Source organism: Egretta garzetta, unplaced genomic scaffold (assembly GCF_000687185.1).
Source record: "Egretta garzetta isolate BGI_Z169 unplaced genomic scaffold, ASM68718v1 scaffold59, whole genome shotgun sequence".
Classification (NCBI taxonomy): domain Eukaryota; kingdom Metazoa; phylum Chordata; class Aves; order Pelecaniformes; family Ardeidae; genus Egretta; species Egretta garzetta.
Genome location: NW_009267230.1, coordinates 33,588 through 59,934, shown reverse-complemented (window position 1 = coordinate 59,934; position 26,347 = coordinate 33,588). Strand labels below are relative to the sequence as shown.

Below are 26,347 nucleotides of genomic sequence, written 5' to 3'. Positions count from 1 at the left end.
AGACGTTGGACCAGGCTGCCCAGGGAAGTGGTGGAGTCCCCATCCCTGGAGGTATTTAAAAGCTGGGCAGATGAGCTGCTTAGGGATGTGGTTTAGTGGTGGGATAGCAGTGTTAGGTTAATGGTTGGACTTGATGATCTTAAAGGTCTTTTCCAACCTAAACAATTCTGTGGTTCTATGATTCTGCACAGTGTTCTTTATCACAGCTCCTTGTCCAGAGTGTCAAGAAAATAACTTTATTGGGACTGCCTCAGGAAAAGAATTGAAACTGCAACTGTTTTGTTCAGCTGATGGAAGTGAATATTTAACTTTAGAAGGATTCTTGAAAGTTAGGTGATACTGCAGTGCATGATCTGTCCCTGGAAGTTCAGCAGTAGATTTTCTGTCTTGCAGGGCTTGCCACCTTTTCAAGTCAGTTTGTATTCTGTATAATTCTAGCTTTTCTGACTTCTTTGAATCTAAAAGGACTGGATTTCTTGCTGAAGGAAAGTTGAACAAAAGATGAAAGAAAGCATTACGATAGTTTTATAAACCCACTTTTTGTGTTGATACGCATTCATTCACTCTTTCATTCTTTGCGCCTCCTTCTAAAATCCAGAGCAAAAACCCAACAAAATATGTTGAATGAGACTTATGGTATGAAGACTTTGGGAGGGGGTGGGATTTGGTCTCTTTAGGAAAGTTGAGTGTTGAGGTAACCATTACTTAGGTACCGCTTTTGGAAACTAGAATAATTGTTGCTATTCCATCACCAGTCTGGTGACGGCTTATTATGCAATACTATCTCTGCTGTTGTGGTGTATGTCCTTGGGCTAAACTTGCTGTACAGACAGAAACACTAAAACAAACAAAACATTGAGATTTGGGGTGGTTTTCCTCTTAAATGCCTCTGTTGCTTTCCATTTTTAAGTCTAATTACTTGCTTTATGAGAAAGCGCTGAAATTTGAATTCCTTAGTGCTTGAGAAGCTAAACATACTTGCAGTAAACAATTTTCTTACCTACCAATCAAGGGGTTTGATTTATTTGGGGTTTTTTTTTGTTTGTTTGCTTTTAAAGTAGAAGCAAAGACAACTTTCCTCTGGAGGTACTAGATTACATCTGTGAAAAAAAGCTTTACAACAGTCTTGTGCTGCTCCTTTTATTGTCATGAAAGCAAGTACGACCACCTTCTTTACACAACAGTTTTGGGAAGTCCAATCTCCTTAAAGCTTTCTCCTTTTTTGCTAGTGCCATGGGGGTCTGTTTTATTTAATGTCTATCTATTTCTTCAAGATACAGCTGTTTTGGCTGCTTACTACAGTTGCAATGTGTTTACAAGGTGAAGTGTTAACTGCTGTTGAGGGACTTTTGCACTGAGCCAGATCCTGACATGGAAAATGAAACATCTGATTGTCTGAATATTTTTTTGATTTTTATTAAAAACATTTTACTTACGAGTTGTCTTCCTCCCAGTCTCAAATCTTCTTGCCTCATTTGATCTGCAGTTAAAAGTTCATCCATTTGTGATATCTTACTCATTGCTATGACAACAGCCTGCCAAACAGACTTTAATATGAGGAATTGGAGAAAATAAGAAGCTGCTTTGTGAGCAAAGAAATGTTCTTGGTCAGCCCCATCTTATTAATTAGTAATATCCCATGTAATGCTCAAAATTGTAGTCTCTATGGTAATTTGAAGGCAGTGGCTATCTGCCTCCTTTCTGCCTGGCGTGGTAGGGGGTGAAGGCTTGGCCCGGCGCGGGGAAGGTGTGCTGCTGCCAGGGAGGTGCAGTGCTTGCCTGGTCAGTGCACCGTTGGCGGCGGCGGAAAGCCCTTCAGCTCTCCTCGTGTGCATGGGGCTGGTCTGGTCACTGTGTCTGGACACTGCGTGTAGATAGCAGGAGCCAACTAGGGGGAAATAAAATAGCTTTATATTGAAAGCTTGCTTTCTGTCAAGCTGTGGGGTTTTTTTGTGCTTTTAAGAAGACTGGGTTGTGTCTGAAGTGGATTATAACATGTCCAGGTTGGCTTGATGGGGAATGTCAAACTAAGGGTGTGTTTCCACACTTGCCTGAAGCAAGTCCATACTGCTGCCAGGAAGAGGCTCTTGCCTTTGCTGGTTTTCTGCTTTGGACCTGTTGCCAAATTGTGCTGCTCACAGGCTGCACGGTCAGCAAGATGAGGATCTTCAAAGATCCCGTTATACATTCACGTTGTTTGGCTCTGTTCCCACCAGCAGGCTGATCTTGCTGTGCCACTTCATCCCTCGGGAGTGTTTCAAACGTTTGTATGCCTGCCTTTTTCCTTAACGTATCCTTTCATCCTGAAAAGCAAACGTGGCTTAAAGAGCTGTGGCACAGAGTCACTGTAAAATATGTGTTAGGAGAGGGAGAAAATACACAGCCCTCATCAGGTACCATAGGTTGCCTGGCTATGAGCAATGTAAGCTATAGTTCAGCATGCGCTTTACAAATAGACAGAAAACTCTTTGTTTTAGCATGAGTGTACTGCACTCATGTCCAAAACATGGATTGCAATATTTTGACTAGCTTTGGTGAGATTAGAGAAAATAGCACTGAAATGTATGTCAGAATTCCTAAGTACCAGAATCTGTATAAACATAATCTGATGTTAATTCAGAAATGATGAACAAATTGAGACCCAATAGAGTTATAATTTCTCAATGTATCTTAAATCACAGTGGGCTAATTCCAGACAATCATATTTGAAACTATTAGCTTGTCTTTCAGAGCAGTTAGTGTTCTTTGTCATATTCTCTGTTCAGAGCTTCTTTTCATTGCTCATTGTGCTAGGTTCAAATCGGAGTGAGCTGACCAATAGTTAAAAAAAACCCAGCAAACAACCTGAAGGTCATTGTTAGTCTATATAAATTTAAGTTTTTAGATGTTGGCAGTCCAGTCATCAAGGCTTATAAAGCAGATTTTAACACAAACAGCAAAAGTAATTTCTGCTGCAAACTCAACTGAAGACTGTCCATAAGGTGTTTAAAATATCAGTGGACAGCCATGACCACCAGATAGTCGGTGATAAGCGTTGAACTTCCTGTTCAGGAATATGTAATACTTAATTAATACTAATATTTTGCTTTTCATAGAACATGTTGTCACGAGCTTGAATAACCTGTGTTTGGACTGCATCTGGCTTTAAGAGTATCAAGTGCAGTGCTCTGAAGGCTTGTGTGTTCTGGGACTTAGAGGACAACAAAGTTAGACTGCCTTAAGAGACTGGGAGACAGATTGGCTTTGGTGAATATATTCATAAAGCTGGAGAAACACAGTGTTCCAGATCAGCTCATACTACAGTCACTTCCTGGTAAAGGCAGGCCTTTTCTTGTTAAATATGTAAGAGTTCATGGACATATACTTTCTTCTCAGACTTTATTGAATGCTTTAACTGGCACATAACGAAAGTCAATGTTGGGGTTCAATTTTGGCCAACAAAAATGTATTTCTAAAGTGAAGAAGAGATTTAGATGATAATGGGGTTAATTGATTCTAGAAGAGGCTCCTGAGCATCTTGAATTAATGTTTAAACTGAAGCATCTCATTGCAACTTTAACTGTTGAGTACTCGTTATTTGTGAATGCTAGTGAGCACTTGGGTATTGAACACATCCTTGTCCATGCAATCATAGCAGTATGCTCAGTTTTCATCTGAACATTATCGTGCATTGAACTCGGTGCTAGCCAAATCGCACCAGAGCTGCTGTCCTGACAAGTTTGAGCTGAGGCATGTTCATACATTCGGGCTGCAGTAAAACAACTTTGCTGCTTGTTTGCACATCTCCTTCTGCCCAGGTGCACCACTTGTAGGTTGTCCTTCGTTCCCTAGATTTTCAGTTTTACTTCCTGGTGTCATGAGGACAAAAACCAAGCAGTTGACCATGACCATTCTGACCAGTTTGAGAGATCTGTTTCCAGTTATCATAGATACTATAAACCATACTCATCAATTAGCTGTGTGTTAGGTGCCTTACAAACACAGGGAGAATAATAAATTTCTTGTTTCAAATTAACTTTAATGTTAGTGGATGAATGAGAATGAAAGCTGACTGCCACAAACAGGATAGCACTGATGTGTGTATGAGGTTTGGGGTTTTTTTGGGGTTTCTTTGTTGCCATAAGGCAAAGGTATGTTTAAAGCAGGGTAAGAGGTAGTTTTGTAAATAATTTCTGTAGTTATGAGGGAGAACAAAACAAAAATACTGGCAACAGAGGCTGAATTTAAAGGCAAGCATCATCATTTCTCTTACGTATGAGAGGTGAGAAGCAGCGTGGGTGTTGGCCACAACCTCCATATATGTGCAGGAAAGCAGTTTGATGGTAGGGGAAGAGAGGAACTGACTAGTTTGTCAATGTGATTTTTGCATTAGCGTTCTGAGTGGCTATGAGAGTGGTTAAATTCCAGGCATCAAAACAAGACAGTAGGTATTATAGAAATTTAAGGAGTGATACAGCTGGAGCTGGAATTTCAGCAGAGTAGCAGATAAAAAAGTCTGTATATTAAATAACTGGAAAAGGCTGTGAGATTTAGATGTCTGGAAGTAGAGATCTAGACAGATCCCAGTCAGCTGACAAAAATGCTTTTTATCCGCTGCATTTCCTTCTTTACTGTAAAGACTGCAATAAATCCAATAGTAGTGTATTAAAGCTGCTTTCTCAGGAGTCTCTGTATAGAGTTCGTGGTAAAGGTAGGAAAAGTTCAAGCTACTGCATTTGTCTATTATCTGGGTATTGAATCAGTACCCTGCCTTAACTCATGCTCCGGTTTTTGTTTTTTGTTGTGTTTTTTTTTTTTTTCCAGATTTTCTATTTTGTACATACATTGTTTTGTATATACTGTATATGATGACTTCGGTGGGCAGTGAACGTACCCGGGGCACTCGGGACAAAACGCAAATTTCAACCACACAGCCAACACAACCACAGAAACAAGTAGTACAGGTACGTGCTACTATATAATCTTATTTGAGTTGAAAGTGAGCATGTAATGATATGCAGTTCTTCCCTAAGTCAGTAAAAACTGGGAAAAGATGGGGGGAAAAATCAAGGCCTATTTTGGAAGAGTTTGTCTGATATCTCACTTTAATTGCTTGGTAATTCAGCACAGCATTAAGTTGTATTCTTGCCTCTAAAGGGGCTTTGTGTTCTTCAGCAACATTTCCCATCAGTGAGGAATACTATGCCTATGCCTGTGTCAGGATATCTGTCCTGTGACCTGAGTGTTCTCAGACCTCAGCTCGTCCATATGCCAGCTTCATGATGCTAGAAGATTTCTGGTTGGTAGAGAAATTTGGGTGGGTAGGAAGAGCTTCATTAGATGCATGCTGTGTTCTACAGCATGAATCAGCATATCTGCAAGTCATAGAATCCTAAAATTCTTGTGCAATGTCCTCAAAGTGAAGTGAAGGTGGTCATCCGCTAGCAGACTAAAATTATTTTTAATATCAGCAAGATTGAAATTAAGCTCTTACCCCATTGTATTGATTCTCAGCAGCTGAGTAGTTGTGTGCTTGTCTGGGCTACAGAGAGTGCAAAATGTCTCTGCCCCTGGCAACTCGTTATGTCAGATAATTCTCAAAATTGGACTCAATTCAAGAATTGCCTCAGTTCTCTGCTGGCAGAGAGTGCACCAGTCTAGAGGTGCTCTCTTGGGAAATTGTGTCTTACTGTTTTGTAGACTGATCTTTAACATGAAGGGGCTCTTGTTCTGTTTTGTACTGATTTTTAGTACTAGTATTAATTATGTGAGCTTAAGCCCTTACCTCCTTGCACTGCAGCACTTTGCATAGTCGTGATTCATGCTAATGTGTGGATTTAGAAAGTGACTTTCAACAGATGAAGTTGAATTTGGTTTTGTTTTATAAACATGTAAGGCTGCAGGAATGTAGTGAGCACGTTGACAGAAGTGGTAGTTTCGCCTTTTTTGACATTTGCAAGACAGCAGTGGAGTGCTTTGCCCAGTTTTGAGTTCCCTAGCACAAGGCAGACATTGGGAGATGGGAGCAAGCCCAGCGAAGAGCTGCAGAGATGGCTGGAGCGCAGGATGAATAAGGGCTGGCTCAGGGAACTGCGTTTGTTCAGCCCTAAGAAGGCAAGGCAAGGGTTGTAGCCTCATGAAATGTAGAAAAGTTGTAGAAAAGGTGAAGCCAGACTCTTCTCAGGGAGACAATGGCACAAGTTGGAACACTGGAAATTCCATCTGTTAAAAGGAAAAAAATTGTTTACCATGAACACAGTCATGGATTAGAGAAGTTGTGGGATCTCTGTCTGGCCCCAAGCAGCTCCTCTGATGGGACATGCTCTCGGTGAGAGGTTACACTGAGTTGTCACTGGAGGACCTTTCCAACCAATGTGATTCATTGTAAGACTTAATGCTTATAATCAGACCTTTAACTATGTTTTGTCTGCTTACTCTACTTCTTGCATAGTAGATAGTGTTTGGTCAATTCAGTGGAAAAGATGATTGTTTAATATACAGCAATTATGTTTTAGTGCATCACTTTATTGCTTATAGATATCAGATGGATCTTCCTGCATAGTCAGGCTTTAAAGATGAACAGAATTGTGTGGGATTCTACTGTTTAATCACCACTGGTTGATTTTTCTGAATGTAGAATAATCTTGCTTTCCCAAATGGAGATTTCATTGTCATAATATCACATGATCATTGTTTAAGTTATTAAAAAAATTACATCACAATTCTTTTGCATTGCTTCTGGATAATAAATATACTATTTCATTATAGATCTGGGCCTATTACTGTCACTTAATTTTATGTTTTGCACACTTCTGTTTTCTAATAGTTCAAAGTTGTTAGTTAAAAATTTCCTTCACTCTGTTATGCCATAAAGATAGTATATCTTGTAAGGTTGAGTAAAGTTTTAGCTGTCTTAAGATGCTTCTATTGTCTTAGATGCAATTAAAACTTAATTATACTCTTTTATAGGATACTACAGTGTTACTTGTAAGGACGATGCCTTAAAATAAAGAAGAAGCACTCGCTGGGAAAAAAACAAAACCTTTTGTGACATTGATTTGGTGTTTGTGTAGTAAACGCATCTTGTGGGTTTTTGTGGTTGTTTTTTTCTTCTGAATCTTCAGTTCCATCTGGGTGTAATCCACTGGCATAAATACTAGCGATATGTCACCTACTTGTGTTTCTAAGCTCTCTGCTTACACAGGAAAACTGAAGCTACTGTCACACATTTGTAATTGTTATAAAATTGGTATATTATTTTTCTTCTAACATGGACTTGAAAAAAAGTTGGTTTATAGAAAAAATGAATCTTAATGGCTTCCTCTTTCTGGCGAAGTATGCTGTCATGTCTCTACAGAAATTTCATTGTCTGAATGTTTTTACTTTGGATATCTTTAAAGGAAATCTCTTCACTAGCTTAAAAGTTGCAGTGGGCCTGAAGAGGCTGAAATCAGAGCGAGAAGATGCATCAACAAAGCTTAATTCCTGAAACCAGCAGACCTTTTGTTTTGCTCTCTGCTGAGCTCTCGTCAAACACCAAGAAAGAGCTACTTTGCACAGAGCACCAAGAAAAGAGCTACTTTGCACAGAGCACTGCACTGACCAGGAGGCTTTCATGGAGGGTGGCACCAGGGCTGGCATGCGGAATTCCAGAGCAGGCTCTCATCTATGTTACTGGCTGACGTATGAAGCTGTCAGCATGACACTTTGAAAATGTGAAGTAGCGCAGAGTGCTTAACTCTGTTACAAATGCTAATTGTCTTGGAACCTCGCCTCTGAGCACAGCAAATGTCACTTCCCTCAAGGAACTGGGAGAACTGCAGTAACTTTGCAGCAAATAAGCAGCTGGTGGTGTACGGTGGAGTAATATTTAGACTCTGCTCAGCATTACACTTGGCGACCTCCTCTAGAGCTTGTATTTGCGGGAAACTCCAAAAGCAAAGCAGTTTGAGGCTGATTAAGTCTGAACTATTGAGGCACAGAATTTCATGTGGGTACCCTTTGAAGTGAGACTTCGAAAGGTGAGATTTAACCAGCTGCCCAGGATGAATCCTTTCTGTCAAGAATTTCAATGGATGAGGTGGTCCCCTTCTCAAGTGATAAGTCGTCTTCCGCAGCTCGTGTTTTGGGTCCTGGCTCTCTTCAGTGTCGGCCCTCTTTAGCATGAGACAGTAGCCTCTTCTGTTTGAGCAGAAATCAAATTGTGTCCAGGATCATGTAGCATACAGTTATCTTTGGTATTTTCATGGGAGTGCAGTTCAAGTAGACTGCAAATACCACATTATGAAGAGTGGTCCGTATGATGTGACATTAGTGTTCTTGAGTTGCTTTCTCTCGGGGCCAGCCATAGCCTATTTGGATTTATGGCACTGTACTGCATCCATTCATTTTTCAGCTTTTGGAGAAGTTGCCAGCATGGATTTGTGGTCCAGAAACATTACAGAAGCACCAAATATTACATCAATAGCAAGACCCTTTAGCAGTTTTCAGAGACTAGTATTTGCTTATAAAGGAAATAGGTGCAGCTGTTCATGGGCAAAATCTTGAGGCATGACTCAGTGTCTTTTTAAGTGCTCATAGAACTACAGTCAGGTTGTTGATGGGCGAGTCATGGAAGGTGATGTGAGCAGGAATCATCAGAGATGTTGTTAATTTAGAAATACCGTTGCCAGTTTGTCATGATAAAACTCTGGAGTGGTATATACTAAATAAAAGTAACAATATTGAAGCGTAGGCTTCTGTGGTAAATTCTATTTTATTATATGGTTGTCTTGTCTATGTGCTGACCTTTAATTGTGGTTCAAACACATTAAAACGTGTCGAAATTGCTTCTGTCCCAGCTAACTTTTTAACTATAAAATGGGCATAGAGGAGGTGTTAATCCCTTCCCCATAGCACCTCTGTGCTTGCTGTGTATGTTCCTTTTGAGAATCTGGAGAAAAAAAATCTACTGACACTAGCAGATACTTTAAAAAACTGTATTGTTACCTTTTGTGTACTTTATTGGATGTTTGCGTTTTTCAGGCAACAGCAGAACAGATTCGCCTTGCTCAGATGATCTACGATAAGAACGACGCAGATTTTGAAGATAAAGTGAAACAAGTATGTTTCTTATGGTACAGAGTTTTTGTGCCCTGTAATAAGGTGCTCCAAATCTGGCTTACATTTTGGAGCTAGAGCTTCTGTTTCTGATTTAGCTGAAACCTTTTTCAGAAGGACGTAAGTTTAACTAGGAAAAGGTGCTCTTACTGCACTGTAAAGTCTGTTTGCAAGAAATTATGTGGTAATACAGCTCTGGCTGTATAGTTACACCGGTGTATTTCCCTTTGTAGACAAGCCTTTAAGCCAAAACTCATCTGTCCTGATGTCTCTTCCAGACTGTATCTCTCTAGTGTGATCCTGATGCTTAATGATCGTCAGAATAAAGAGTGCATTCAGCTTGTCCACATGTACATGCACATGGGAACAAGATGTCACCTGTGTAAACTGAGTTTGCTAATATCTTGGCTGTTTTTCAGGAAAAGTAAACTCTAATCATAGCTTAAAGGTGAATTGAAGTGTTATTCTAAAAAAAAAAAAAAATCTCATGTCGCAGATCCATGTATGCATTCATGTGATAGAATTACACTGTGAAAATGAAATCTTGCACCATTTCCTCTACCATGCTGAGTTTCGGGTGTAGATGCTTAAGCTTCTATTGCCCAATTATAGCTGAGACCATTAATTTGAGCAGTACTGAGAATCTGGGTCCCTGTTCTGCTGTGGGTATTGGTGATTTTGTCCTAGTGAACACATCACAACTCACGAAGAACCTAGGAGCACACCCAGGAGGAGACAACAGTTAGCATGAATGCATTAATGCAGCAGAGGAACAGATTTCTTGATTTCTTTTCCTTTGTAAAACCTCCTCTGAAGCACTGAGTGCTTTTTGTTGTCCTTGTTACAAACTTGTTCTGTTGCTATGCCAGAAGTAAGGTCTTGTGCTTCCGGAAGCCAGAGGACCCTCATCAGTAGTGCCTGTAGCTCTGCTGGTGGGAAAGAGAAGAATTAAGTTCTTCATAGAAAATCTCCAATATTTTACATTGTGCATATATATTTCTAGCTCATGTTGGTTGTTTCCTTTGAGTGAAGTTGCTGGATGTGTCCCATGACAGACTTCTGATTATTTCCATCCCACACTGCTCAGGATCTTCACCACAGGTCCACTGAGCACAATTCAGTGCTAGGTCTCCTTAAGCAGCCATCGGTTATGCCTTTTGTGTGGCCTTATGTAGAAATGGATTGAGGGAGCTGATCTGCTGAAAAAAAAGCCTTTTTCTTAGTCTGGATATTTTTTTGGATTGATCTGTTCTCTGATGTGACTTACCTTATGTCTGTTCTCACACAGTGGGATAGAGAGAGGGATGAGAGTGGGGAGGGAGAGTACAGTACTGGAGCTATCCTGGTCTTTTACATCTTTACCCTCATATACTGCTTTTTCTGGGGTGACTGCATTTGCTGCAAGCATAAAAGAAAAAAAGAGGCTTTCTTGATTACCATTTAATTTGTGTTTCATCCTGTCTCTTGTCTGAATCCTAAGCAGATCTGTAAAATGAGGATAACTTTATTTAGGATTTTACTTTGCTCTGACACACTGGCTATTTGCTTTCTTGGAATCTGCAGTGGTACTAAATCTTATTTTCTTATGATAATTTAGATATTTTAACATGTCTGACTTTTACTGCCAGCTTATGGAAGTGACGGGGAAAAACCAGGATGAGTGCATAGTGGCACTACATGATTGTAATGGGGATGTGAACAGAGCAATCAACATACTGCTGGAAGGAAGTTCAGACACGGTAAGGCTTTACTTTCATGTTAAACTGCTCTTTCTGTTTGCTGCATCTTTCTACTTCTCAGAAGTGATTGGCAAAGTGATTCGTATTTCGGAAGCTTTCAATTTCCATGTCTCCATTCATATTCTTTTGAAGGAAATGGAGACGTGAGCAGCTTCTCTACTGCATGCATGCCTTAGAGTAGGCTGTACCTTGAAAATGTTGTGGGTGTTCAGCTGGTCTCTTGCAGAGTCCTCTGGCTTTCATTTACATGCAAAAATTTTAACTCTGCAGCAGAACTCAGTGCTCTGTCAGACACAGGCCTGTTTTTCTGCTGCAATGTTTGTAGTTGGTCTGTAGCACCTCCAGAAGCCTGAGATCAGAGTCTAAGCATTTGCCACGAAGGGCAATCTATAAACCTGAATGGTAGGCAGATACTTTTAAGTTGTGCAGTTTCTGTAGTGTGCACTGCCAGTACTGAAGTTGGAGGAGGTTTCCACACCTGAAAGTTGCATTGACAACACTACTAATGGCAGATGAGGATACAGCAAGCAATTGCTCCTTTTGCTTTGTTGCTTATTTGCATGACTTTATTGAAAAACAGAAAGAGGAGACTAAACAATGTTGTGGTTTAACACCAGCCAGCATCTAAGCCCTGCACAGCTGCTCACTTACTACCCCCTCAGTGGGATGGGGGAGAGAGTCAGAATAGTAAAAGTGAGAAAACTCATGGGTTGAGATAAAGACAGTTTAAGAGGTAAAACAAAAGCTGTGCACGCAATAAAAGCAAAACAAGGAATTCATTCACTGCTTCCCATTGGCAGGCAGGGGTTCAGCCATCCCCAGGACAGCAGGGTTCCATCATGCGTAACGGTGACTTGGGAAGACAAACGCCATCACTCCAAACGTCCCACCCTTCCTCCTTCTTCCCCCAGCTTTATGTGCTGAGCATGATGTCATATGGTGTGGGATATATCCCTTTGGTCATTGGGATCAGCTGTACTGGCTGTGCCCCCTCCTAGCTTCTTGTGCCCCCCCTCCACCCCCCAGTATCCTTGCTGGTGGGGTGGGGTGAGGAGCAGAAAAGGCCTTGACTCTGTGTCAGCCCTGCTCAGCAGCAATGAAAATATCCCTGGGTTATCAGCACTGTTTCCAGCACAGATCCAAAACATAGCCCCATACTGGCTACTCTGAAGAAAATTAACCCCAGACAAAACCAGCACAGTATATAACAACAAATAGTGTTGCTTATTATGCTGCATGAAGCAATTTTTTATTCCACGAGATATCAGGAAAATTTGTCTTGCTGCAGTTGAAGTTTTTGCTGGATGGACTTCTTGCAGTTTATCCAAGGGCAGTAAACTCGATTCCATCTCATCAGAACTGGGAAAGAAACATGGACTTCCTTTCTTAATGCTGAACATACAGTATTTCTTGTGATTTGTCAGGATGTGTACTCTGGCTTACTGTTAATGAGAAAACTCCCACCCCACCCCCTCACTCCCTAAATGTAGGACACATACCATTCTGACTAAGGGGACTTTCTTTTCTATCCCCTTTTTATTTATAAGAGTTGAGGTAATCTAAAACAGAAGTATATATTACAGAATGAGCTGGCAAGTTGGTAGTAGAAGAGAATATCTCACCTTGATTAAATCTGTCTTGATAATGTGCTGGTTCTGTGTTCTCTTGTACTTCTCGTATTTGCTGTTTTCTAGTTGAAAATAGTTTTCTGGTTGGTAGAGAATGTTAAATGCTTTCTTACTTTAGCAAATTGTTGTAAGTGATCATGACATGGAACAAACTTTATGGACTCATTTATCCATTAGGAGCAACATATCAGTATGTTCTGCTCTTTTGACAAGTCCCTCTGAACCCACTGCTCTCTGTAGACAAAATGCAACTCAGAAACAAATATGGAGAACTTAAAGGGCTCAAGGAGGAAGGAGTATTAATTGAAGGGTGTGAAGAAATTGATTCTTCTTTATGGAATTTTGGCCTCCAACTTGAAGGGTTTGCTTTAAGGCCATTATATTCCAGAAAAGTATAACTGTGGATTTGATGTAAAGTTGGAAGCAGAGGTACTACTAGTTCTGAATGCAGATTCCCAGATCTCTTTTTCTAGTTCCACTCTGCTTTCGTGCACTAGAAGGTTGTTTTTTTCTTTTTTTTTACACCTGATTTAGAAGAATGTGTCTACCCAATTTGAGGAATTAGAAGAGCAAGGAATGCTGAATAGATAAATAAAATATCTATAATTTCTTTTGTACTCTGCCAGTTTGGTCTTTTTTTTTTTTTAATTCTGTGATCTTTAAGGGTTTATGCTGCATGACTTAGTCTTTATGAAGACTTCTAACTTTCAACAGTTGTGACAGTCTGGCTTTGGATAGAGAAGAGGCTTGTAGGTGAGGGTAGAGAAGGGCATGTTTCTTTGCCCAAGACTTCTATTCATTTAACTTCCTACAGGTTTAAGATCCATTTTATGCCTGACCATGTTTTACTACTTAAGCCTTTGAAGACAGAACAAAGGCAACCTTTCAGATTATTCTTTTTTCCATCTAAGAGCAGGCCAGCAAGAACGCCTCTGTTAACACATTTTCGAAGGTAAGGCCCAAAACTGTCATTTGGGTGACCTTGGGCATTGTCAGCTGAAATTGTAATCCGTTAACTCTCTTACAAAAACAGGCAGTTTCGATAGTCTGTGGTGGATTCCCATGCCCAGAGGTAGCACCATCCTCTATCTTAAAGGACATGCCCAATTTCTCCAGGCCTTCCCCAAAATTATATTGTGGGAAAGCACGAATCTAATGCTTTCATAGTCATTCTTTTTCTGATCCTTCCCAAGTCATGCAAAACCTTACTAAGGAGAGGCTGCTTCCTCTTGGGCTTTGCAAGATCATCCATTTTTGGTTATTTCTTAAAATGGTCAAAAAACTTTTGGCACCATGCCTATCAGTGAGGTCGTAGTGCATTCTGAGCTATATAGACCCGGTTCTGCAGTTGCCAGTGCAGTTATGTTTTCTCCTGTGAAGTGTCTCTGAAGCTCTAGGAGTGTGTAATGCAGTTACAGAGGCTACAGCAGGTGAAGCCGTATGATAGTTCTTTGCTTTGCAACTATGGCTCAAAAGACTAACCATGCAGTTGCATAATATATGAAGTGCTGTGCTATTCTTAGCAGGTGTTCTTTCAACTCCTACAGATAATTCCTATGGAGCTGATAAACTCCATCTTTAAAATAAATTCAGGGACAGTAATACTAAAGCTGAAGCCTTATGTTTGGACATTGGTTCCTTGTTGTGTTTACACATAGATTTTCTTGTATTTTGCTGTATGTGATGAACTGTAGCTGTTAAGAGTGGATGGTCTGGCTTATCATGGCCCCAGTTTTCCCATGTAGTTGTTCTGCCATTCTCTCTTGGTGCTTGAATTCTAGTATGCCTGGATAATGGTGTTGTGTTTTGTTTTTTTTTTAACCCCTCAAGCCATGTACTTAGTCTCATCAGTCTCTTGTTCAGTGATGCTTATAAGACTTTTTTTAATTTCCTTGGGAGAAAAAGATAGCTCTGTGCATGCTTCCTTGCTAGGAGGTAGCTGAGAGGGAGAAACTGTTGCTTGCTTTGCTAATTTTCTGTGTTGCAGTCATATCTGTCCTTCCTTAAACTAGTAAAAGTCCATTATAGGCAGAAATGTTTGGGATTCTCACATTCCATAAGACAATCCAGCTTCTAAACTTGTTTCTTCCTCATCGCTTGCCCAAAATACAGCCTGTGTTTACATTTGTATCAGTGTAGTTTGCCAGGTATTACATATGTGATGTTATGCAAGTGCCTGATTTTTTCCATGAACTAGAGGGATGTGAGGTGGAAGTATGCACTGAGAGCTGTCTCTTCCTTTTTTACTTTTGTGTCTTAATTCTGTTCTACCCAAATAGACTTCTTGGGAGACTGTAGGGGGAAAGAAGAAAAGCCTTGGAAAGGAAAGCTCAGAAAACAAAGAGAACAGAGAAAAACGAGGGGACAGAGAAGTGAGTCGCGGACGGGGAAGTTCCAACAGACGGGGAAGAGGAGGCAGCCGTGGCCGAGAGTGTACGTATAGGGGTTCATTTTTAAAGATCGAGACACCTTTCTTGCACCTGAAACTGGCTGGGTTAAGAGTGAATGCTTGATGAAGTCTGTCCGAGCTATATCTCAGTGCTGAAGGGATGATAACTTGTTTCTGTGACAGGTATGCTTGATCTGTCTACATGACTTGGTTTTGGGATGGTCTGTGCTTGTTCAGAGACACTCAATTTAATTTACATTTCTCTCCTTTTTTGATGAATTGATCTCGTACAAATTGCTGTTCTTTATGTAAGTTTTAGAACTCTTTGTAAAGACTGCTTGAGAGCAAGTATGTCGCTGCACAGCTGATACACTTTTTTGTTTCTTTTAATGAAAAAATTATCCAGCATTGACTCCATCTCCTTTTATGAGTGGGAGAACCTGAAGATGTTCTCATCTTCTCATAAGGGGAATGAAAAGACTGGGATCATTATTAATCTCTAGCGTATATTACTCACATAAGCCAACCAAAGGTGAGTTTCTACAACAGAGAAAATTCTTTGTGAGTTGAAACATTTAAAAATTTGCTACAGTTTATACAGGTGCAATGATACATTGTACAAAAGCAGAAGTTTCCAAGTTACATAGAATCACATTAGGTCACCATTGGATACACGTTGCTTTTTTGTCTAAGTTTTATCAGCAGTGTCAAAGCTGTATGCATTGCCTATAAGGGCTGTACACAGCACTGATAGATGAGCAGAGAAACAGGAATGGAAACAATATGTTCAGCTTTTCACTTAAAAGCAGGAAAAATATTTACAATATTAGCCAACTCTTCTAAATCATCATTGGAATATATTCAACTATTGTGCCAATGAAGACATTGTGAATCGTTGTAGAATAGAGTAATGTCAAGATAGGAAAAAATATTAGTAAAGCTTGCAGCTATGCTTAGAACACATTGAAATTGGATCCATCAAAATGAAAGCAAGGGGCAAAATTTTTGCCAGAGCTACATGCTGCTTGTCTCTTTTTGTAAACTGGCATTAAAGATTTTTCAGATGGTTGCCAGGTCTTGATATTCTCTCCCCAGCTTTATGTCCAAGCATTAATGATTTTGTTGCTGCTGTTAGGGGTTTCGCAGTACAAAATCTCAGCAGTTTTTTAAGTGGCCAGTCATTTTTGGTTTTTTCTTCAAGAAGCCACCCAGCTTTCAGAGTACCTCCTCAGGAGTTTTCCACAAAATAGTTAAGTTGCAGTGCTTTCCTAGTGCCTCATCTTCATCCAGCCATCATCCCTCTGATTTAAATACTGAGGAGAGTTCTTTTAAGCTTCCCTGGCTATAAAGGGATGTGGTATGGGCAGACAGTCTATTTTTTTTTTTTTCTTCTCCCAAAAACCAGAAGTGTGTTTGCTGAGGGACATTTCCCTTGTGTTAGATGTTTTGCTTACTGATTGTCCAGTGCAAAGTAAATGTAACTTGCTTATGGCTAGGTCCCCAAACATGAGGGGTGACTGAGATCTGTAGACCAGCCCACTTTAAAATCTTTCCTTTTCTTCTGGGGTTCAGGTTAAGCAGATGGCTATATTGTCTCATGTATGAGTGTCTAAAGCTTCTCTTAAGCTGTCCTCTCTCCACAGTTAGAGCTGAAGAGAATGGAGTGGACAACAATCAAGGAGACAGGCCTTCAGACCGTGGGAAACGTGGCCGTGGGAGAGGTGAGATGGTGGCATTGGTGTGGGACCAGCACTGATTTTATGTCCTGAAATGGAAGTTTCATGTATTTCTTTAAACGTTTCTCTTTAAGGATTTGTTGGTTATCCTTTGATTCCATAAGCACTTCAGCCACCTGTAATTAAGGTACATTCCCTTAGCCCTTGTCATGTCTTGGTCTCAGAACAACTTAAAAGAATTGACACACATCACCTTTACGGTAATTTCCTGTGCACACAGACTGGTGTGCTCTGGCTATGGAGAGCTTTTTTCTCAGATTGACTCATTCCAGCCTTCTGTGAGTGGGAGCACACTGGGCTCCTCAGAATGTACCTTGGCAGCAGGAGAGTACAAGATTCCATCTGTAGGGCTCTCGGGGAGGGATTTGATGTGTACTTGTGCTGTGTCTTTGGGGTGGTCTGATTGTGAGGCTTGCCTTCTGTTTTCGGTGGCTAGTCAGAGACAGTACAAGCCACCTTAGAGACCTTTTGGTAAGACAAGAAATTTGACATGGAAGAGTTGATGAAGAGAACTGTGAAAAAAGAATACTGTGGAGTCTTAGGTACAACTGCGATCCTATACTGTAGAAGAGATAGGAAAGATGTTGATAAGGGATTTGGTGTGGAATCAGGGGATGTGTAGTTGATTTGGATTTTCATAGGTTGAAGTGGAAAGAGGCTTGTTTTTCTTAGAGCAAGAGGAATGAAAATGAGTAACCTAGGTACAATGCAGATTGTGTGGGGAAGTGGGTATTAAATGAGTTAAATTGATAAAGTGCACAGCAGAGCTAATGCACTTAGTAAGTAATGTCTGACTCGTAAAAAATTCTGCCTTTGAAGGACTCCCTTCTCTTTGGAATATCCAGTAATGAGGCATTCAAAGACAGGCACATCCAATTTCATTGTCTCCAGATCTGCATCTTGAAGGAATGGAAAGATGCAAAGACATGTATCTTCCAGAAGGTTGCAAGAATGACTTGGTTGTGCCTGTGAATCAGCGAATACCAAATGGTGTGTGCAGAGAGGTAATTTTGCAGGGGAGGGTGTGGTATATGCTTCACAGCTACAGTTCTTGGTGTGTTAGGACTGTTAATAGATGGAATTTAAGTCTTTCAGTATTTGTTTTATAAAATAATCCTTTATAGTCTAAATATAAAGGTAGGCTTTTTTTAAATTGTTGGGTGAAATTTAGAAGTTAATTTCAAATGCAGTCTATTTTTTACTTTGTAACCTTACGAACAATACACTACTTTTTTTGTCAGCACTGTAGCTCTCTAGATGAATATCATGTATCTCAAGCCAAAGCACTTAATCGTCAGATCAAACTGATGTATCTAACTGAAGAAACAGGAACAACTTCAACAAATTTCTGTTCACGGGCTTAGTGTACCTAGTATTGCTGTGTATCTACCAAATATTTCAGACTGTACAGTCATGGGAGCAAAGTATCTTAATGAAGTGTTCTCAACTGTCTGTGATAAACCTGTTGAACAACTTCATGATCATTGTATTACCAGTGTGTGTATATTCTGTGGTAGGAGATACCTAATTTAATTTTATAATGCAAGTCCTTGAAATCTGCAGGGAGTTGTATAAAGCTGTGTAATTCACTTCTCAGTATTTGAGGGATGCATGACCTTCTTTCTTTGCATATTAGTAAAAAAAAAGCTTCCTGCCATTTCATTCAGTAGTCTTTCTTTTCTGTTACACGGAATAGTCAAATGTGGGTTAAAGTACTTCTGCTGAAAGTAAACAGATTGCTGGTAATCACCACAGAACCCTTTTTTAGAAATATTTCATGCAGAGCATGTGTGTAGGAATCTAGGCACTGGATACAAAATTAGGGGTCAGCTAGTACCTGAGCAACATACTGTTGCTGCTTTCTAGGGGAAGATTTGTTGGGCCATGGTATTACTGCTTCACTGTAGAAAAACCTAATTTTAAGAAATGATATGCACTGAAAGTAGCAGAAATGGGGTTGATACTGGGGTGATAATGTGCTTTTTACTCAGGGGAAAAACCCTGATACTGAGTATGTCATCCTTGGTGCTGTAGGCACGAGCTTCCTCATGCGGTGTATCTTTGTTAATGACTCTGTGACATTCCTTGCAACTTTATAGGGTAGTAGCTATACAGTGTACAAACACCACTCATTGCTGGTATGCAGGAGATCGGGGATTTGAAGTAGATACACGTTATTGACTGATTAGCAGGAAGCAAAAATGCATCACAGGATATTTTTCAGGACACATCCCAGCTGGAATTGCTCTACCTTTAATTTTTGCTTGCTAAACTAGGGGTGTAAACTTTGGCTTGGAAAGGAGTCAAGGGATTTCTTTTTTTAAGATGGTCTTTCCATCTGTCTTTCTTTTTAGAACTGAATTCCTTGAATGAGCTTAATTTGGATGTAAAAAATACTATAATGGTGATGAATAGTAATTGCATCAAAGTGATTATATTTGTGTGTCAGTATTGCAAGGATTTGTAACTGTCTGGAGTGGAATCTCGTGAAGGAATCCTGGAGGAAGGTGGTTATGTCTTCAGGATTGTCAGCTCTAGAAACATTTCCTCATTTGTGTTTTAATCAGCTGCAGCGTTATATACAAATTGACAAACTTTACAGGCACAACTTTTTTTTATGCTGCTGTTCTCACATATTTACGTTCACATCTCGTTCTCCCATTGTCCTCCACTCCATGTTGAAAAGGATGCCGTATAGCTAGAAAAGGCTTTTGAAGTTATCACAGAATGGCAAGGGTTGGAAGGGACCTTGGGAGATCATCTAGTCCAACCCTCCTCCTAAAACAGGTTCATCCAGAGCAGGTTGCACAGGACATCGTCCAGGCAGGTTTTGAATATCTCAAGAGAAGGAGACTCCACAGCCCCCTGGGCAGCCTGGGCCAGTGCTCTGTCACCCTCAAGTAAAGAAGTTCTTCCTCATATTCAACTGAAACCTCTTATGCTTCAGTTTGTGCCCATTGCCCCTTGTCCTGAAAGGCACGGGGAAGCCTGCATTCATAGGGTGTGAGGAACTAGGACTTCTGTGCCTGCAAAAGAAAGGTCTGAGTAGGGTGGATCTGTAAAATTTCTTTGGGGAGATCAACTGATCACTTCAAGCAAGTGTGGAAATGAGGGACTATTAAATGAAATCAGTAGGTTACAGGTTCAAAATGGACTTATGGAGGTGGTTCTTCATATGTGTATTTAACCTGAGGAATTCCTTTCAATAAGAGGTTGTGGGTGCTTAAATTTAGACACAAAGAGACCTGACAATTTCAGCCAAAAAAATACCACAGCAAGAAAAAGAAAAATCAGTGAGGGTTTTGATGTATGCAAATTATCTTTGGCTGAGGAAGTCTGAGCCACAAATTGTTGAAGACCGTGAGTGTCCAGAGAAACTGCGCTGTGGTTCATTTCATGTACTCTTCCCGAGATATCTGATTGACTCTAGCTGATAATGGGAGAGCAAGAAGTTGAACTTTCAGACTTGATTCAGCATAGAGATTGTTACAGATTCACATGTAGCAATTCCTCTGGTTGCAAAGTGAAAATGGATTTGCTGCTTTTACTTCTGTTCCTCTATTCTCTTCCTCTTCATTGTTCCAGAGAAACTTGAGCATGCCATAAATGTGGATGCTGACAGGGATTTTTTTTCTAGCAGAATAGAAATAAAAATGAGAGTGGAAAACATTATGTTTTAATTTTGGGCTTAAACAGCATGACAAGGAGCCTTTCAAACTCTTGCTTTTTCTGCTGGCTGCTTAAGAAAGCAAAGCAGCATACCCTTTTTGTAAATATCTGACTGTAGTCCAGCTTGTATTCTTGATCTCTCTTTATTTTTTAATGTTTTTTTAGGTAAGAAGTAGGTGATCCTTGAAAAAAAAATGAGCTTTTGTAACCAGAATTGGGTGTCTAAATATTTTCTTGTTTTAAAAGCTTAGCACAGTTGGCACAGGATATATTTGTGATTTCCTTTGCCAGAAGTAGTAAGGATGTTGGTTTTTATAAAATATGAATGTAGAGCAGACCTTCTGGAGGTCACAATCTGAAGTCTGTTTAGGTTTGCTGTAGTTGGTTCTGCGTTGGTTAAGAGGCTGTGTGTGTCCTGTAATTTTTTTCTTTTTGAGATTAACCAGAACTCAGCTTTAACATGTTGTTTTCTTTTAAACATAGAGTTGAAAGTTTTCTGCACATGCTTCTGAAAATGGTTACTAGAGTACATGCAGTATATAAAACTGATCCAATTCTTCTAATATAACTTCACTGGTTTGGTAGTATGGAATACCTAGAACACAAATTTTCTATAATAAGCTCCCTTATTTCTTCCTAAGGCTTAAGCCTCCGTCACATCGGTGTCTGCTGGGAGGATGGCTGGCTCTGCATTTCCAGAGCAGAGACCAGAGCTGTTCAGTTACTGTGCAGTCGGCGATAAGCACAAGTCTAGGTTGTTGCGTGCCCTTTCAGCCTGCATTTCCTTTTCCTTTCAGCCATTCTTAGGCCTCTTTCTTAGCCTTACGGTGTCTTCAGCTAATTTAAACCTGTCAGTGTGAAAATCTGAAATGAAGCACCTGTGTGGCAGTGGAGGGATTTAAGTCTGCAAGCTCAGCAAACTGGATTTTCTACATAATAAGCTATTAAGTTAATGGGCTTGGCCCATCTGAGTTATGGTGCTACATGCTTTTCTCATGCTCCCATGTAGTGTGCGTTTGTTTTGGGGGAAGAAATGTTGTGAATGAGATGAGTGATTGTTTCTATGCATGGATGGTACCAGAGTAAAGACTTGGTTGTGTAATTATGAGTGTTTTGAATTCCTAGTGGGTTTTAGTGGAAACAGAAAATCCTGCCACCTGCCTGGATATAAGTGTTGACTTCTCTAGAATTTGTGATACTTTTTATGTTACAGGCATAAACTGTCATTACTGCTGGGAGGAATTGGGCCTGTCTGTCTCCTGCTGCATTTGAACTGTATCAGAGGATTGATCCAAGTTTAAAACTAACCAAGCCAAAAGAAGAAAAAAGGGGGCAGGCAGCATGGCAGCTGGGGACAACAGATTTTTTTGCTGGCTTATCCTGGTGTAAAGGTGACTAGTTTTCTGGCATTTAACAAGGAGGGAACTGGTTCAGAGAGCTGATCCAAAAGTGAACTAGTAATTTTTTTTTTCTGATAGTGGTTTTGTGCTCACTCACTGGTACATGCAAAACCATCAGTGCAGGAAAGAGAGCAGAGCTTGTGATCACTAATGAGGAAGATCTCAGTTGTAGTAGTTCTGATTTAAGTGGGTTTAAGTTACTATGGGATTGCATGCTCAGATTTGGGTCTGTGCTCTGAATTGTGGTGTGAAGCCCCATTTGGTCACTGACTTTATAGTCACTGTTAAAAAGCATCAACCGTTTGTGAATACCTGGTGGACATTCATAGCTGCTTCCTGACTAACTTCTCTGTCAGAAGACTGTGCCTTTTAATTGTGTTAAGGCCAGTTTTCATTTTGGTGGCTGAGAGAAGTACCTTCCTTAGCATGAGAATTTAAGAATATATTAGTGATCTGGTTGTGTCAAAGAGCATATCAGCTCTTCCTATTGGCTTCTTGCATTAGTGACCATGATATATAAGATTCTGTGTTTGAGTTAGGGTCATGTTTCAGTGGTGAGTATTCACTGTTTCATATTTTGAATTAGTGTCTTTTCTAGCTTTGAATTTAGTGCTTTCTGTAACCCCACTGGTTTGGTAATTCCCTTTTGTCTTCATTAGAATGCTTTTTGTTGCATTTGTTGATTAAACTTAAATTTCATTTCAGTTTTGACAGAAAGCATAGACACAGTTTTACGAAGTTAAGGGAATCCACTTGAAATTCAAGTTCAGGGTAAACTTTCAAAGAGTTCTGATATAGAAAAACCCTTGCTGGCTAGTAGTCTAAGACTGTGTAAACTTCAGGAACATCATGATTTCTTTCTAGCAATTTCTAAAATTATTAGAGATTCTTATTGCTTCGCTTGCTGTAAGTTCATCTTCTGTTTAATATGCTAAGGTTATTCTTTCTGGCTTTTGCACTTGGGAGGTTGGAGAGTCTTACCTCCTCTTCTAAAACCTGTTTGTACTTTCATGCTAGTTATTCCAGCTAATCTCCCTACCTAATGTCTGCCTCACTCAAAAATATTTCTGCTTGACTTTTTCCGTAATTCACAGCTCCCAATCAGTGTCGTAGATGACCTTGTCAAAAAAATGTTGATCACTCTTCTGTGCATCACTAGTAAATGGTGTTTAATGCTGTATCGATAGCTGTAGGAAGTGAATGTATTACATAGGTGGCCTTTACAGTCTCCCCAGGTAAACTTCTTTAGCTGGTTCTGCTCTTAATAAAAAAAAAAAAAGATTATTTACTGGGCAGAAAGATAATCAGGAGTGCACTGGCTTCTGTGCATTTGAGAGCTGCGACCTCATTATGCCATGGATCAGCTTCCCAGATTGAGGATTTTAGGTTGGCAAAGGGGAGAAGACCAGTAGGCTGAGCAAGGAGGTTCAGAGGCCGAGTTACAATTGGTTGAGTACAGCATGGCCTGCGGCACTGTTGCTTATGGCAGAGCAGAGAGCACAGCTTCACCCATGGGCTTGGTGAAGAGAGATGGCAATTGATGGGTTGCAGCTGTTGTTACCTCTTTCCTAACCTCTGTCTGTCTTTTCTCCAACCCGTTGTGAAAAAAGAGCAAAGAGGGGAAAATTTAGAGATAGCAGGCCTGTCCTAGAGTCAGGTTTCAGTTCTGTGTTATTGTCCCACCAAAATACTGTGTGTTGCTGGATGGGAATCCTTCCTCTGCAGGCTTCTGTGGTTCCTCTGTAGCTAGCAGTTGTCATCTCATGTAGGATATGGGTAAACTCTTTCATCAAAATGTGGGTAAAACTATTCTGCTGTTTTGATGCTTCTAAGAGAAGTCTTTGAAAATGTGTGTAGTATACATTTTAGAGGGCCAGAAATGCCTTTTAACACTTGGACAGTAAACTAGGGTAAGGGGAAGAATGAGTGCTGAGGGGAGGGAAAGTCATTAAAATAGGAGCTTCCTAAACTGGTTTTACCATGTCCTGGAGCTCTGCTTTAATTCAGTTTGTGTGGTCCCCTGAAAATAAGGGGTAATTTTGATCCAAATTCGAACAGCCCGTCATGGATAATTCTTATATTTGGACAACCAGTGTATTGGTGACTTAGGATTGTAACTTCTGTGCTCTAGTAAACTTGTAGTTGCTTGGTGACTTACAATTACCACATAATTTTATCATTAAAATAAGCATCACTTTGTTGTCAACCTGCAGCTCTTGACCTCCTCATGTTCTTGGAATACAAAATGACATCCATAGTCTTCCTCAAAAAAACGACAAACTGGAAAAGCTTCAGATATTGAGGTCCTAAAAAAGGGGAAAAAAGAAAAATCTATATAGAAATACACCTGTCACAAATGCTGATTTAGGATCCTGTCGACTACACCAGTTTGTTGTAAATGTGTGACTTTACACAATTTGATTTAGTAGCAGTTTAGAATTTATTTGTGCCTTTACGGCAAATCACAGGATTGGATCGTGATACTTTAATAGCGCTCGATCATTGGTCCATTAACAAAGTGATTTGACAAAATTTCTTTTAATCAAAAGAGTGACTTAGTTAAAGGTTCAAAAATGGCAAGGTTCACTATTACTGCATGGAAGGAATACACAAAGGAAGATGTAGTTATGCTCGAGTTAGAATGATTCACAGAGAGACCGTGGATGCAGAGAATAAGGAGGACCTTCCTGTAGGGTCATGAGGTTCAGAGTTGGCCTCCTTGCTTTCTAAACTCCTTCTTAGAGAGGAGTCTAGATACAGCTAGGTCCAATCTGAGTCTCAGGTTTGGGCAATGGTTTATGTCTAAAGATAATATGTGTCTTAACAGCAGTCTAAGGCTCACTTTATAATTAAACCACACATTTTCAGATTACTTAAATCAATTCACACATGCATACACACAGGCATGATTATATTTGAGAGAGAGATACCTGTTAAAAATTCCCCTCAAGTTCAGTGAAATATTCACATCAAATGTCTTGGCATTTCTCAATAGGGGAGAGTTGAGCTTCAAGGAGTGAGGGGTTTCAGCCCAGGCTCCACCATCGGTCTTCAGCAGTGGACCTCCAATTTTAACAGAATAGAGAATTTGCTAGCTCTGAGGTGTGTGCCACTCAGAGGGAGATGCTGGTCACAGCCCACTGCAGTCCAGGAGAGCTCAAAGGGCCTTACTTAGGACCACTGTTTTATAGGGTTGTGAGATGATTGGCTTTAGTCGTCAGAAAATTTCCATCCAGGCCACAATCTGGGCTAGTAATGACTGGAATTCCAGTAATGATGGTACCACGTCACTCAGGTTATGATCAAGGTGTGTTCCAAGGATATTGGGGATCACTGGTTTCTCCCGCTCTCACTACCCCCCTCAGCCATGTAGGAGTTCCTGGTATGGACGGTGACACGTAATTGTCTGACTCATTACACCAAGGTCAAGATCTGGAGGGATTTCCTGAGATTGTAAAGTGGTCCAGGAGAAAAAGGGCGGGGGGGTTGGAATGCATCATTGCAAAATGCTGCATGTAAGAAAGTTTCTAACAGTTTATGTAGATGTGTGCTTTATGGATGGCTAAGTAATAAACTTTCACGCCGTGTTGGTACTGTGCAAGGTGCAAAAATAAAGCCATCTACTGCATCAAGAAGCTTGTAAACTTAAGCTGGTAACCAAAATTTGAGGCGATAAATATTTCTTGCTGTTAAAATAGAAATTAATATTCTTGTGGGTGATAACAAGGAAGTTGTTTGAGTAATTTGAATTGGGTGATTTTCATGTCAGTAACTGTGATTAAGGGGGAAGCAGAAAGAATGTATGGTTGTAGGTTGGCAAAAGCACAGGAGGGTAGGGGTGCACAGGTGGGCTGAGTCAGAGAAGGAAACAAATGGATTATTTAAACTTTCTCCTCAACAAGGAGTGACAGGGAATTTCTTGAGAGATCAGGGTACCCAAGGAAGCTGGGATTCTAGAGCATCTTAGGCAAGAGTGAGAGAGACAAAATTTTGAATAATGTCTGATGATTTGGCAATAACAGTCTCGTGTGGGATGGGTCTTCTAGGTAAGTTCCTTTCTTGGCATATGGAGCTACTTCACTAGATACAGAAAACATAGCAAAGAATTGCTAGTCCTACTGAAACATGTAGTCTTGGATTGTGGCTTACTTGCGTGTGTTAGGGAAGCAAATTTTCCTGTGAGGAAATTTGGGAAGTAGCTGATATTTGACTTTAACTGCAGTAGTTTTCTTCTTCAACCATAGTATTTTCTAATGTGACAGATTAGTGATTGGCGGCTCCTCTGCTGTTGCTGTTAAATGGTGTTTTCTCTCCTAGGGTTTGGACGTGGCAGAGGGAGAGGAGCGGGGAGGTTTTCAGCCCAAGGCATGGGGTAAGAAACATGCAGAGCACAGATATTGGCAAGGATCAAACTCAGTGGCAATAATAATTGACAGTATTGCCACTGTATGTATTAATTATGCTGTATGTCTGATAAACCAATACGGATACAAAAATTCACAAATCTGTTAGATGATTAATGGATTATTTTTTTCTTAAATCACTATTTCTAACTAGGCACACACCTATACAACCTTATATATGTTCACTCAATGTTAATACCTCAAACTTGGAGAACCCATTTGTACCTATCAGGAGCAGCCACATAGTGCCTTGGAGGCTGAAAGTTCTGTGTGGTGCGTATAGTCCTAGGTCAATTTAAAAGTAG

General features: G+C 40.2%; 1 protein-coding gene across 11 annotated transcripts in view; it reads left to right on the top strand.

Moving 5' to 3' along the window:
• UBAP2 (ubiquitin associated protein 2) overlaps positions 1–26,347 on the top strand; it is a 71,588-nt gene that overhangs the window by 14,005 nt on the left and 31,236 nt on the right. For 5 of the 11 annotated variants that reach the window (XM_035902662.1, XM_035902653.1, XM_035902652.1 and 2 more), the window contains 6 exons: positions 4,804–4,943; positions 9,004–9,081; positions 10,707–10,817; positions 14,725–14,878; positions 16,478–16,555; positions 25,957–26,011. In XM_035902662.1, the coding sequence (XP_035758555.1) occupies positions 4,845–4,943; positions 9,004–9,081; positions 10,707–10,817; positions 14,725–14,878; positions 16,478–16,555; positions 25,957–26,011 (575 nt within the window). In that variant the 5' untranslated portion in view covers positions 4,804–4,844. Of the gene's footprint in view, positions 1–4,803; positions 4,944–7,379; positions 8,001–9,003; positions 9,082–10,706; positions 10,818–13,787; positions 13,876–14,724; positions 14,879–14,934; positions 15,018–15,240; positions 15,367–16,477; positions 16,556–17,408; positions 17,561–25,956; positions 26,012–26,347 lie in introns of those variants that run through there. The other 6 variants (XM_035902654.1, XM_035902655.1, XM_035902656.1 and 3 more) reach the window with 6 other exon arrangements.